The sequence below is a fragment of the Panulirus ornatus genome, chromosome 9, assembly GCF_036320965.1.
Source record: "Panulirus ornatus isolate Po-2019 chromosome 9, ASM3632096v1, whole genome shotgun sequence".
NCBI classification, from domain to species: domain Eukaryota; kingdom Metazoa; phylum Arthropoda; class Malacostraca; order Decapoda; family Palinuridae; genus Panulirus; species Panulirus ornatus.
In genome coordinates this window covers 31,269,737-31,284,812 of record NC_092232.1, presented here as the reverse complement: position 1 = coordinate 31,284,812, position 15,076 = coordinate 31,269,737, and the positions used below count along the sequence as shown (strand labels likewise).

Here is a 15,076-nt window from a genome sequence, read left to right as displayed (position 1 = left end):
CACCACCCTTTCAATCACCACTCCACCATACAACATATGAGGTACACTTGGCAAACTTTTTTCTTTCTTTCCCATATTTGCAGGATAGCATCAGGAACAGATAAAGAAAAGCCCTCATTTGCACATATCCATTCTGTAGCTGTCATTTGAAATTTACTGAAAACACAGCCCCATATCTACAATCAGGCCCTTATTCAATCCATTGACAGCACATTGTTACTTGTCTACCACATCATTCCTATTCACTCTTATCCTGTGCATGGCCTTCTCCTTGTTCATACCCCATGCACTCAACAAACTTATGTCTCTGTAAAGTGAACACTCACCTTTGTCCCATTTTGCTTTATGCAATGGTAGTATCTATCCCTTGCTTTATGCGAGGGTTGTATTTTGTGAAAACCAAGCACAGAAGAATTGCTTATAGTGAACCAATGATTTGGAGAAAAATGGAATTGATGCAACAGTGTGAGATATGTCCCAAATGTATTTTACCCAAATTTTATCACATTAGTGCATTTGGAATTAACACAAAAGTTAACAAAAATGTCTTTTGATAAATTTGGGAGAGGATCTTTTCTATTTACATGGTTATTTTGAGTTAGATGTTGCTGGACATTTAGATGCCATATTACAAACACAAACACAATGGGTTTTAGGAAAATCACTATAGCAGGTATATCCAAATCGCACAAGTAGCACAAATTTGCACACAACTGTGGTAACTGCAAGACTGTCTTGCAGGTGGGAACTTGGTGTGTTCCACCCAGGACTTATGCTTACTCCACCTGTCAACTGTTACTGGAGCTTTGGTGCTCTTTTTATTGCACACACCTACATAGTATCGAGTTTTAACTGCGTAAAAAGAGGAACTGGTGGAAGTAGGTTCCTTGCAGAATAGCAAAATCGCTTGTAGTGATCCTGCATAAAGCAAGGGCTGGGTGTACATGCATTCTTTGATACCTCAGGCACCTCACCATGATCCATACATACATTGAAAATCCTAACTAACCCAGTGCAGTAACCTCTCCTTGTTATCCACTGATAGGTATCTCTGGTCTTTAGCTAAGGGCATTGCAAACACCTTATGTTGCTTTACCTTTCTTTCATTTTTCTGTTCCGATGGTACTACATTTGTCTCCCATAGGCAAAGCAACTCTCTTTGGTTCATGTATCTCCTCTAACTCTATTGTAGATTATGTATTCCAGTGCTTGACTTGATCAACATACCTGGTATTACTGTAATATACAATTTTTCTTGGAAACCCCACATTACAGAAATAGCTAAGTTTGCCTTTAAGAAACTGGGAATACTGTTTGGATGTGAAAATGTCCTTTTCTTCTGAATAGTTGCTCCGTTTATACAAAGGACTGATCTGTCCTTGTGTGGAGTATGCTCTCACATTTGGGGTGGTTCTAGCTCTGCATCCTTACTTGTCAGAGTTATGTCAAAAGAGGTCTGATTTATAAACTTTCCCAGGCCAGCTTCAATACTAGGCAAGCTTCTGCATCACATGATTACAGTGTGGATGTGGGCATCTGATGGGTGTGTTGTTTTGATAACTTCCTCTTTCCCTATACCTTGAAACTTTGGAACTCTCTACCCTCTCATGTCTTTCGTAATCACTAATACCTGGCACATTTTAAAAGACAGGTTTCTTTTGTTTCTTCTTTTTCCCCTTTCATTATCCTCTCTATATTTCAATTAAGGCCTGACCTTGATGAGGACTTTTATCGGTGACTGGAACCCCCCAGTTTAAGAAAAGTAGGTAAAATGGTTAGCAGAGATTATCATATCAACATGCTAATTGACAGGCATTTATATGAGCTGAAGGGGTCAGTTGGTGGGATGTATGTTCATTACCTAGTAGAGGTTTTCAGAAAAGAGGGAATGATGTGGATGAGAAAACAGTGGTGAAAGTGAAGTTGGAAAACAGATTCAAGTAAAGAAATGCATGGCAAAAGATGAGAGTAAATGAAGCTAGGGTAGTGAATAAGGAAGGATAGGTATTTAGGGAAGCAGTGCTGGCATGTGGAAGAGAAGTGTGTGAAAAGTGGAAGGTTGGAGGTGGGCAAGTGAGGAATTGAAGTGAATTATGACTTTGCTTTTGAGTTTTTCAATCCAATAATCAGTTTCCCTAGGCAATGTCGGTATCTATGCTATGACAATACCTGTAATTCAGCAACTGCTTGGACAGGGTTGCGAAGATGAAGACAATATTGTTTGATTTACAGTCACGGTGATGAAGTGACATATGTATGTTGAGTACTGTATTGTATGCATAAATGAAGCATACCGAAATTACAGATCAATATATTTTGAAGTAATTTCCATACAGTAAATTCAGTGATTTTATAGGGTACTTTTTTTTTTATTTTGTTCCAAAGCCAGAGCACACAATTGTAATGGGAGGATGGGATCAGTAGGTGCATTGCTGCATGTTATATACCTTTCAACAAACACTTAATCGAATTGTACTACAGGTTGAGTATTCCTTATATGAAATTCTGGGACCAGCAGTGTTTTGGATTTTGGAATATTTGCTTATACATAATGAGATATCTTAGGAATAGTACCCAAGTCTAAATACAAAATCCATTTATGTTTCATATACTTTTTTTACACATAGCCTGAAGGTAATTTGTATAATATTTTTAATGATTTTGTGCATGAAAGAAAACTAAACTGTCACAGCCTCAACCGCCCATGTGGATAATCTCTGGTTGTTTGGCATCACCTCCATTCTTGACTCTGAATTTATATGCTCCTGATAAGTGGTCATTTTCTTACACTTAGTCACATATGAATTCCTAACATTAAAAAGATATGAAATAACTTGAATACAGTGAAAAAATAAAGTGTTTAGGATAACTAAGCATCACAGTAGCATCAGCTGAATAGCTGTACTATCTGTTAAGCAATAACAACTGCAATAAACTGCAGGTTTTCACTTTCCACCTACGATGCTGTGTCTTGATTGAAAGGTTACAGCACACTGTATCTTTTTTTTTCAGTTTTAATTTGAGATATAGAAACAAGTAAGCATTTGATTTAGAATAATTGCAGGTAGCTATAAGTGTAATGAAAACTGTGAGAAAAATTTCAGCACAATAATGTTGCTGCTCATGTTACGCTCAAACATGGCACTTTAGGTGGAGTTGAAATTCAGATTTTACATGAAGATAATGTTTTGCACTTACCAAAAAAACTTGATCTCTGCCTACAAAAGAAGATAAATGCAGCAACAAATACTAGAACTATATATGGCCTGAGAAACTGGAGGGGAAGGGTACATCACTGTTGACATCATCGTGAGAAGGAACATCAGAAGCTGAGGGATCAGGAAGTGGGTCCTCTCGGAATGAGGAAGCATTCTGCTGGATGGCTTTTTTGAATGTTTTCTCCAGAGTCATCTGCCTCAATGACAATGTTTTTTTTTTCTAAAAAGTCTCTTTTTGATTTTATAAATTGAAATGATTTCTTGGTATGATTGCATGTTGCTCTACTCCTTCAGTAAGTCCATTACTCACCTTGATTCAGAACCATTTTAGCTATTTCACTATTGGTCAAAGAATGAACAACTGGAGCCTTATTATCTGCAGGCCTTTTTGACATTTTCAACAATACCTTAGTACCACAGTGCCACAGAGCAGATGATAAGCAAAAATGGTAATGCACGTAGGTCTGGCAGTGACAATTTTTGCAACAAACTGGCACCAACAGAGCATCAGAGTGTGTAATTTTCCACTTGTAATGTCTTGTTGCTACTCAAAATCTTTTGGAGTTTAGGGGCATTTTGGATTTAGGATTTTCGGATTAGGGATGCTCTACAGTTACCACCTGGGCACTTCCAACATGTATATTGGTAGAATAGTGAACCACTACATATTTCATCATGCCTATGTTACATCATACATAATGCTATTCACTTTTTCGTATTGTACTTTTTTCATAAGTTATTATATGTTTCTGAAATAGGCTGGGGAAGAATATTTTTGATATTTTATTAAGATGGTGAGCAGTAAAACTTTAGATTTCAGTTAGTTTCTTTGTATGAGCATGTTTGCATACTGTACTAGAAAGGGAAAGGTGTCATGTGATTGAACAGGTTTGTGCTGTATATCCTTGTTTGTGTGATACATTGTTAATAGTATGGTGGTGGAGGTTATTGCCAGATTGTTTTTAAATTTGATCATATGAATTATATAAAAAGAGTGCATGGAGGAGTTGTCTTGCATCATGCTCTGGTTTATGATGTTGGAATCATATTTTTAGTTTAGACATAAGTTAAAGAGCTTAGTCTGATATCCAGCATCTTGTATCTTTTGTTTGTTGTCATTGAAAAAATACTATGATTTGTTACTTGTTTTCCAGGGACGTGTGGTGTGTGCACCATTCTTTTTTGTGCAGTTTGCAGACTTCTGGCTGGGTGATCAGTTGAATACTCTAGTCCAGGTTCTAAAAGATTTTGAGTATTCTCTCTGCTTCTATACGCATGGTATCAACTGGTATGCAAGTGTGAATGGTAAGTAAAATTGGGCCACACTTTTTATTTTTTTTAGGTAGTTAGTGAACCTTAAGGAACTTTTATCATATTTCTTTTATGTAATTAGTACTGTGTATGATACTTTATATATATGACAGCCAGAAAGTGGATGCGAGTGAGAGGCCATTGTTTTTCAGTTTCTGTTGTTGTGTTGGGAATAAGTGAATAAATAAATTGTTTTAGATACACTTTGACTTGGACCTGAAAGTGAATGTATCTTCAGAAAGTTACATTACTGAGAGGACTAGCAATGAAAAAACTTAGATTAACAAGGATAGATGATACATGTAGTATGAATTTGTAATAGGAATATAAAGTGGAAAAATCGATTTTAATCATTATATAAGATGTGTCATTGGCATTTATCAGTTGAGTTGCAACAGACATAGGGTTGAAGACTTCTATATGGAAATATGTAGCCACAGCAAAACGTTTGTTCAGTGTTATAAAAGTAAGTACCTTTATCAGTATGTCCAGATTTTATTTCTTCTTTATGCTTAACACCCTCATGAGCTGATTCACTTTTAATATTATCCCCTCCCACGCATGAGATTAGTTATGATCTTCTGGCATGGAAGAGTTGTCCTGTACTTTTATTTTCTTCATATAGATTTTTCAGCAACCAATTAATTTTTCATGAAACCAGCTAATTCTGTGTAAGATTGGGTGCTCTTTCACGTATAACCAGAAAAAAGAAGTATTTATAATGATCTGAAGTTATGCATTTTAGTTTTCAGTATAATCAACTCATGTTTTTTGCCATCGAGAAACCAAGTAAGCACAATAAAATTCATATAAAAGACGTTTTTTAAGCTTTACAGGTGAATTGGAAATGGATGCAAGAAATACAGAGGCTGATAATTTGAAAAAATGGTATATCAAGAACTTTTTCCAAATTGTTCACTTGCTTAGTTTTTATCATTACTTTTTATTCTTTTCATTTTTTATCATTTCATTGCTCAGTATAAATGTTTAGGAATGTTATAATGATTTTAGAATTTTGATACTATGTACAATTTGGTTTGAAGAGATTTTAGAGAAAAAAAATTCATCTTGCACCCATAGAGTATATTGTTGTACTTCATACCGGATTTATATTTGTAGTTTGATGCTGATCCAATAAATCTATGATTTTTTATAACAATTTTACATTTTGATGTGGTTGTCTGGGAGTTGCACAAAGATGACATGGGGATGAGCAAACTCTTGCACCATTAGCAGTTGCTTTAAACCTTGGCTAGGGAGAAGTAGTAGCAGGGGAAGTCATGTTGCAGGGTGTTGCTTGTCTGTCTTGCAATATCCCTGAACCTTGAGGCAGAGCAACCAGACACTTGCAAAATGGTCTTGGGCAAATTATCCCATAACTCAAATATAAGATTTTTTAAGAAATTTAGAATTTGTATATGTAACAGAATTGTTAAGTAGTGTGTGGAGAGGGATGTGTCAGATGGAAGTGTTAGGCAGGCAGCCTTCTCCTCCAGGTGTGTGTCTTACTTAAACTGTAGTTACAGTGGTTCTGCATGCATCTTTACCACATTTATTCAGAACTTTCAGTGACTTTTAATGTAGATAGGGAAACAGTGTAGACATATGCAGGAGATGCATGTGGCATGCGAAAGGTGGGAGGTGGGCAGATTAGAAAGGGTAGTGATTGGTGGGATGGAGAAGTAAAGGGAAGGCGTGCAAATGATTGGGAAATGAATAAGAGAAAGCTGCAGGAAGTCAAGAGGAAGGTGCCGGGGTTGAAAAAGAGGGCAAATGAGAGTTGGAGTGAGCAAGTATTGGAAAACTTTGGTGAACATGTTTTGGAAAGGGGTAAATGATATGTGAAAGACAAGAGAACAAATGGGAGCATCAATGAAGGGGGCAAAAGGGGAAGTGTTAATAGGTAGTGATGAAGTGAGGAAGAGATGGAGTGATTATTTTGAAGGATTGTTAGATATGTTTGATGATAGAATGGCAGATGTAGGGTATTTTGATCAGGGTAGTATTCAAAGTGAGAGAGTCATGGAGAATGGTTTGGCAAAGAGAGAAAAGGTATTGAAAGCTTTGTACAAGACGAAATGCAGTAAGGTGGCGTAAGCTATTGCAATCGAATTTATTAATAAAGATGGTGACTGTGTTGTTGATTGGTTGATAAGGATATCCAGTATATGTATAGATCATAGTGAGGTGTCTGAGGATTAGCAAAATGCATTTATAGTGCCATTGTATAAAGGAAAGGGGGATAAGTTTGATGGATATTCTTGGTACGTTGTATTGGAGGGTATTGATTGATGGGGAAGGCATGTACAGGGCATCAGTTTGTGGAGGAACAGTGTGCTTTCATAAGTGGGAGAGGATGTATGGATTAGGTGTTTGCATTAAAGAATGCTTGAGAGAAATACTTAGAAAAATATATGAATTTGTATGAGGCAGTTATGGATCTGGAGAAGGCATATGATAGGGTTGATAGAGATGTTTTTGGAAGGTCTTAAGGATATATTGTGTGGGAGTTAAGCTGCTAGAAGCAGTAAGAAATTTTTATCAAGGGTGTAACTTTGTGTACGAGTTGGTAGAGAGGAAAATGAATGGTATCAAGTGAAGGTTGGTCTGCGGAAGGGGTGTGTGATGTCACCATGATTTTTTAATTTGTTTATGGGTCAGTGGTGAGAGAGTGGTGAGTATACAGTTTGTAGGGGATGAGAGGGCCTCGGAAGTGAGTCAGTTGCTGTTTCCGGATGGTACAGCACTGGTAGCAGAATCAAGTGAGAAATTACTGAAGTTGGTGACTGATTTGAAAAGAGTGTGTGATAGGAGAAAGTTGAGAGTGAATGTGAATATAAGCAAGATTATTAGGTTTAGTAGGGTTGAGGGGACAGGTTAGTTGGGGTATAAGTTTGAATGGAGAAACAATGGAGGAAGTGAAGTGTTTTAGATACCTGGGAGTGGACATGACAGCAATTGGAACCACTGAAGTGGAATTGCATCATAGGATTGGTGAGGGGGGGGGATGAAGGCTCTGGGAGTGATAAAGAATATGTTGAAAGAGAGAACCTTACATGGGAGGGCAAAAATGGGTATGTTTGAAGGATTAGTAGTCCCAACAATTATCATATGGATTGAGGCATAGGCTATGGATAAGGACCTCCTGCCACTTTCTTTTATACATCTCCCAGTCATTTGCACTACTTCCCTGCAGAAATTGTCCAAACGCCTCTCTTTTCTCTTTCACTAACAATCTTACTTCTTCATCCTACCACTCACTACCCTTTCTAATATGCCCACCTTTCACGCTTCTCATGCCACAAGCATCTTTTGCGCAAGCCATCACTGCTTCCCTAGATACATCCAATTCTTCCCCCACACCCCTTACATCTTTTGCTCTCACCTTTTGCCATTCTGCACTCAATATCTCCTGGTACTTCTTCACACAAGTCTCCTCTCCAAGCTCACTTACTCTCACCACTCTCTTCTCCCCAAACATTCTCTCTTCTTTTCTGAAAACTTATACAAATCTTCACCTTCGCGTTCACAAGATAATGATCAGACATCCCTCCAACTGCCCCTGTCAGCACATTAACATCCAAAAGTCTCTCTTTCACATGCCTGTCAATTAACACGTAATCCAATGACACTCTCTGGCCATCTCTCCTACTCACATACGTATACTTATGTATATCTCTCTTTGTAAACCATGTATTCCCAATCACTAGTCCTTTTTCAGCACACAAATCCACAAGCTCTTCACCACTTCCATTTACAACACTGAACATCCCATGTACACCAATCATCCCTCAACTGCCACATTACTCACCTTTCCATTCAAATCACCCTTCACTATACCCTGGTCTCATGCATCAAAGCTGCTAACACACTTACTCAGCTGCTTCCAAAACACTTGCCTCTCATGATCTTTCTTCTCATGACCAGGTGCATAGGCATCAATAATCACCCATCTCTCTCCATCCACTTTCAGTTTTACCCATATTAATCTAGAGTTTACTTTCTTACACTCTATCACATACTCCCACCACTCCTGTTTCAGGAGTAGTGCTACTCCTTCCCTTGCTCTTGTCCTCTCACCAACCCCTGACTTTACTTCAAAGACATTTCCAAACCACTCTTCCCCTTTATGCTTGAGCTTCATTTCACTCAGAGCCAAAACATTTAGGTTCCTCTCCTGAAACTTACTACCTATCTCTTCTTTTTTCTCATCTTGGTTATGTCCACACACATTTAGACACCCCAGTCTGAGCCTTCGAGGAGGATGAGCACTCCCTGCATGACTCCTTCTTCTGTTTCCCCCTTTAGAAAGTTAAATATAAGGAGGGGAGGGTTTTTAGCCTTCTGCTCCTGCTCCCTTTAGTCACCTATGATTTGCGGGGAATATTTTTTTTTTTATTTTTATTTTTTTTTTTATTTTTATTTTTTTTTTTTTTTGCTTTGTCGCTGTCTCCCGCGTTTGCGAGGTAGCGCAAGGAAACAGACGAAAGAAATGGCCCAACTCACCCCCATACACATGTATATACATACACGTCCACACACTCAAATATATATACCTACACAGCTTTCCATGGTTTACCCCAGACGCTTCACATGCCCTGATTCAATCCACTGACAGCACGTCAACCCCGGTATACCACATCGATCCAATTCACTCTATTCCTTGCCCTCCTTTCACCCTCCTGCATGTTCAGGCCCCGATCACACAAAATCTTTTTCACTCCATCTGTCCACTTCCAATTTGGTCTCCCACTTCTCGTTCCCTCCACCTCCGACACATATATCCTCTTGGTCAGTCTTTCCTCACTCATTCTCTCCATGTGCCCAAACTATTTCAAAACACCCTCTTCTGCTCTCTCATCCATGCTCTTGTTATTTCCACACATCTCTCTTACCCTTACGTTACTTACTCGATCAAACCACCTCACATCACACATTGTCCTCAAACATCTCATTTCCAGCACATCCATCCTCCTGCGCACAACTCTATCCATAGCCCACGCCTCACAACCATACAACATTGTTGGAACCACTATTCCTTCAAACATACCCATTTTTGCTTTCGGAGATAATGTTCTCGACTTCCACACATTCTTCAAGGCTCCCAGGATTTTCGCCCCCTCCCCCACCCTATGATCCACTTCCGCTTCCATGGTTCCATCCACTGCCAGATCCACTCCCAGATATCTAAAACACTTTACTTCCTCCAGTTTTTCTCCATTCAAACTTACCTCCCAATTGACTTGACCCTCAACCCTACTGTACCTAATAACCTTGCTCTTATTCACATTTACTCTTAACTTTCTTCTTTCACACACTTTACCAAACTCAGTCACCAGCTTCTGCAGTTTCTCACATGAATCAGCCACCAGTGCTGTATCATCAGCGAACAACAACTGACTCACTTCCCAAGCTCTCTCATCCCCAACAGACTTCATACTTGCCCCTCTTTCCAAAACTCTTGCATTCACCTCCCTAACAACCCCATCCATAAACAAATTAAACAACCATGGAGACATCACACACCCCTGCCGCAAACCTACATTCACTGAGAACCAATCACTTTCCTCTCTTCCTACACGTACACATGCCTTACATCCTCGATAAAAACTTTTCACTGCTTCTAACAACTTGCCTCCCACACCATATATTCTTAATACCTTCCACAGAGCATCTCTATCAACTCTATCATATGCCTTCTCCAGATCCATAAATGCTACGTACAAATCCATTTGCTTTTCTAAGTATATCTCACATACATTCTTCAAAGCAAACACCTGATCCACACATCCTCTACCACTTCTGAAACCACACTGCTCTTCCCCAGTCTGATGCTCTGTACATGCCTTCACCCTCTCAATCAATACCCTCCCATATAATTTACCAGGAATACTCAACAAACTTATACCTCTGTAATTTGAGCACTCACTCTTATCCCCTTTGCCTTTGTACAATGGCACTATGCACGCATTCCGCCAATCCTCAGGCACCTCACCATGAGTCATACATACATTAAATAACCTTACCAACCAGTCAATAATACAGTCACCCCCTTTTTTGATAAATTCCACTGCAATACCATCCAAACCTGCTGCCTTGCCGGCTTTCATCTTCCGCAAAGCTTTTACTACCTCTTCTCTGTTTACCAAATCATTTTCCCTAACCCTCTCACTTTGCACACCACCTCGACCAAAACACCCTATATCTGCCACTCTATCATCAAACACATTCAACAAACCTTCAAAATACTCACTCCATCTTCTCACATCACCACTACTTGTTATCACCTTCCCATTTGCGCCCTTCACTGAAGGGGAACATATATTCATTACATGTTTATTAAAAATATATTTGTTATACATAATCGCTGTTTCCCATTTCAGTGAGGTAGTGCCAGGAAACAGTTGAAGAATGGCCCATCCACTCAAATACACATGTATTTACATAAGTGCTCATATACACACTTATACTTCCATATACGTAACACCATATACATACATATACATACACAGACGTATACACATGTACATGTACATTTCTGTTGCTACCCCGCCCCACAGGAAACAGCAGCACTACCTTCATTACAATCATCAAAAATCTGGGGATGGAATTAGGAAAGATTAATGAAGCATTCTGGGTCCATTTTTAGGGTCCATAAGGTCTTGGTCTCTCGAATGAGGCAAGGCAATGATGAAGTGCTGCAAGAAGCAGCTGCCTGATCATGTATTTTGAGCACCCAGTATGCCTAGAAATATCATGTACAGACACATTTTCTTGCTTCTAGGAGAGAATTTGGGCTTTCTCCTCCTTAGAAGGGTAAGAGCAAGCCACTTTGTAGTACAGGTGGAAGAATTACAGCACTCAGAAGTGAAATCCTTAGAATGAATTAGTGGTCAGGAAGAGAAAATAAAGGACACTTCTCCCTCAACATAGCTTGAGGCATACTGAGGCAGGTTGCTGGTGCTTGAACCATTAGAAACACAAGTATCAGTGACCAGATGTATAATGCTTTCACCCAGAGATCATCATATGCTTGTACTCACAGTACAACTTAGCCATGTTTTGCATATGAAAATATATAAGGCTGGGCAATGTTGTTTGTGGACATTGAACTTAGAGAAATAGAAGGATTTGTATGTAGCATTTGAGCTGAGGTTAGATGTGAGTAAAAGCGAGGTTATTAGGTTTAGCAAGGCAGAGGCACAGATTGGTTAGGGTGTGGAGTCTGAATAGAGAAAATTTGGAGGGAATTGGACATGGTGGCAAATGGAACCATGGACATAGAAGCATTACTATTCATAGAGTAAGTGAGGGGGTGAAAGTGTGGAGAGCACAAAGGAATGTGTGAAAAGAGGTAATTATCTGGGAGGGCAAAAATGGATAAGTTTTGAAGGTATAGTAGTCCAAACAACGTTTTATGGATGCTAGGCATGGGCTATAGATGAGGATGTGTTGAGGGTGGACATATTAGAAGTGAAATGTTTGAGGATAGTTTTTGGTGTGAAGTAGTTTGATTAAGAAATAAAAGAGTAAAAGACAGATGTGGTAATAAGAAGAGTGTGGCTGAGAGAGGAGAAGAGGGTATGCTGAAATTGTTTGAACATATGGAAAGAATGAGTGAGGAGAAGCTGACATAGAGGATATATGTGTAAGAAGTGGAGGGGACAAGGAGAAGGAGGAGACCGAATTGATGATTGAATAATGAAGTGAAAAAGAATTTGAGTGATTAGGGCCTGAACATGGAGGAGATTGAAAGGGATGCACAGGATAGAGTGAATTTGAAGGATATGGTTTACAGGGGTTGATATGCTGTCAATGGACTGGACAAGGGCATATGAAGTGACTGGGGGAAACCATGGAAAGGTCTGTGAGGCCTGGTTGTGGGCATGGGACTGTGGATTTAGTGCATTACACATGTCTGTTGGAATATGGATGTGAGCAAAAATGGCCTTTGTTGCTAGTACTACTACACTTATGTAGGAGACAACAGATGAGCATGAAAAAATATTGCATCTTTTTTGTGTGCTATATTTTGTATTGTTTTCTTCCACAGTTGACGATAATGTGTGTGTTGACAAGACGCAAGTGGTACGGAATATTGTTGCATGCCTTCCAGCTTGGTGGCGCTTTGCCCAGTGTCTCCGTCGTTATCGAGACACACGGGAAATGTTCCCTCATCTGGTCAATGCATTCAAGTATGCCACCACTTTCTTTGTGGTAACTTTCTCATGTCTTGCAAATGTGTATAAAGGTAGGACTTCCTGCAGTATGTTGAATATGTTGAAAATTTATTTGATTTTGTTTGTCCATAGACTTAATCATTTTTGTGTTTCATTTCTTAGTTTTAGTTGGCAGGAATGAGCTCCACTCACATAATGGCAGGAGTAAGTTCCTCAGATTCAATAGCTATATAGTTTCAGTGTAAAACACTTCACTTGCTCAAAATTTTCTCCATTTAAGCTTGCACCCCAAATAACATGTCTTTTTGTATTGCTAAAGCAAACAACCTTGCTGTTATTCACATGTGCTCTCAGCTTTCTCCCTTCAAATACTCAAACACTCTCTTAAACTTAGACACCTACTTTTGCAGTTTTTCACTTGCTTATGCAACCAGTGCCATTTCATCAGCAAACACCAACTTACTCTCCCCCTCCCTTCCACACACACACACACATGCACACAAACACACACACACACACACACACACACACACACACACACACACACACACACACACACACACACAGATTTCATTCCTGGCCCTCTCTCCAGGATCATTGCATTTACCTCCCTGACCACCACATCCCTAAATGAACAGTCATGGTGACATCACATACCCCTGCTGAGACTGATCTTCACCTGGAACCACTCCTCCTCCTCTTTACCTACTTGTAAACACACTTTACTTTCTTGATAAAAAACACATTGCTTCTGATAGCTTTTTCCTACACTATATATTCCACAGAGCATCTCATTCAACCCTGTCATGCTTCTTTTCAGATCCATAAATGCCACTTACAAATCCTTCTGTTTCTCTAAGTATTTCTCACACACATTCTTCAATGCAAAAACCTGATCCCTACATCCTCTACCTTTCCTAACATCACACTGTTCCTCCCCAGTGTGATGATCTGTGAATGCCACCACACTCCCATACAACATGTACCTCTGTAATTCAAACACTCGCCTTTGTCTTCTTTAATTTTATATAGTGGCACTATACATGCATTCTGCCAGTCCTTAGGCACCTCACCATGAGCCATACATACACTGAAAATCCTTACTAACTATTCATCAACACGATTACCCTGTTTAAGAAATTCAACTGCAAAACCATCCACTTCAGCCACCTTGCCATATTACATCTTGGGTTAGGCTTTCACCACCTATTCTCTCTTCACCAAACCTTTTGCCATGACTCTCTCACCTTGCAAACCTCCCTGATCCAAACACCATACATCTGCCACTGTATCATCAAGCATTCAACAGTCCATCAAAACACTCACTCTTTCCCCTCCTTACCTTATCTCTGCTTGTTACCACTCTCCATTTGGCCCTTTCACTGATATTCTCAAATGTTCTCTTGTTTTTCTCATGCTATTAACCTCCTTCCAAAACATATTCTCTCTGAAGTTTGCTGATTCTTGCTCACCCCTGCTCTCATTTGCCCTCTTTTTCAGCTCCTGCACCTTCCTCTTGACCTCCTGCCACTTTCTTTCATGCATCTCCCAATAATTCACATGCTCTCCCTGTAAGTGCCACCCATACACCTTTCTTTTTACTTTCACTAGCAACTTTACTTGGTCATTCCACCTTTCACTACCCAGCATACCTCCCACCTTCCACCTGCCACACATTTCTCTTTCCTATGCCAACACTACTTCCCTGAGTACCTCCCATTCCATATCCACTTCCTTACGTCTTTTTGTCTTATTTTCTGCCATTCTACACTCAGTCTCCCTTGGTATAGTGTTCAATTCCACCACCATCTTCTCACTCATATCATCTCCTCTTTTCCAAAAACATGAACAAATCTTCACCCTTGCCTCCACTAGGTAATGATCAGACATCCCATCAGCTTCCCCTCTCAGCACATTCACATCCATCAGTCTCTTTTGCACACTTGTCAGTCAGTATGTGGTCCAGTAATGCCAGCTTACCATCTTTCCTGCTTACCCACGTATTCCCAATCATTAGTTTTTTTCAGCACACAACTCCACAAGCTGGTTACCATCTATTGAACTTGCTGAAAATTCCATGCCCACCAATTATACCCTCAACTGCCACATTACTTACCCATTTAAATCACCCATTACTAACACCCAGTCACTTGCATCGAACTGCTGACATACTTACTTAGCTGTTCCCAAAACATGTTTCCCCTCTCCATATCCCTTCTTGTGGCTAGATGCAAAGGCACTAATAATCACCCATCTTTTGCAATCCTCTTTCATTTATAACCACATCAGTTTAGAACTTACTTCCTATACTCACACATTCCCACAACTCCTGCTTTAGCTGTAGTGCTGCCCCTTCCTTTGCTTTTG

General features: G+C 39.5%; 1 protein-coding gene across 7 annotated transcripts in view; it reads left to right on the top strand.

The window, feature by feature from the left end:
• LOC139750313 (solute carrier family 53 member 1-like) overlaps positions 1-15,076 on the top strand; it is a 186,994-nt gene that overhangs the window by 60,817 nt on the left and 111,101 nt on the right. For all 7 annotated transcript variants that reach the window (XM_071664969.1, XM_071664968.1, XM_071664975.1 and 4 more), the window contains exons 9-10: positions 4,373-4,523; positions 12,583-12,780. In XM_071664969.1, the coding sequence (XP_071521070.1) occupies positions 4,373-4,523; positions 12,583-12,780 (349 nt within the window). The remainder of the gene's footprint in view (positions 1-4,372; positions 4,524-12,582; positions 12,781-15,076) is intronic.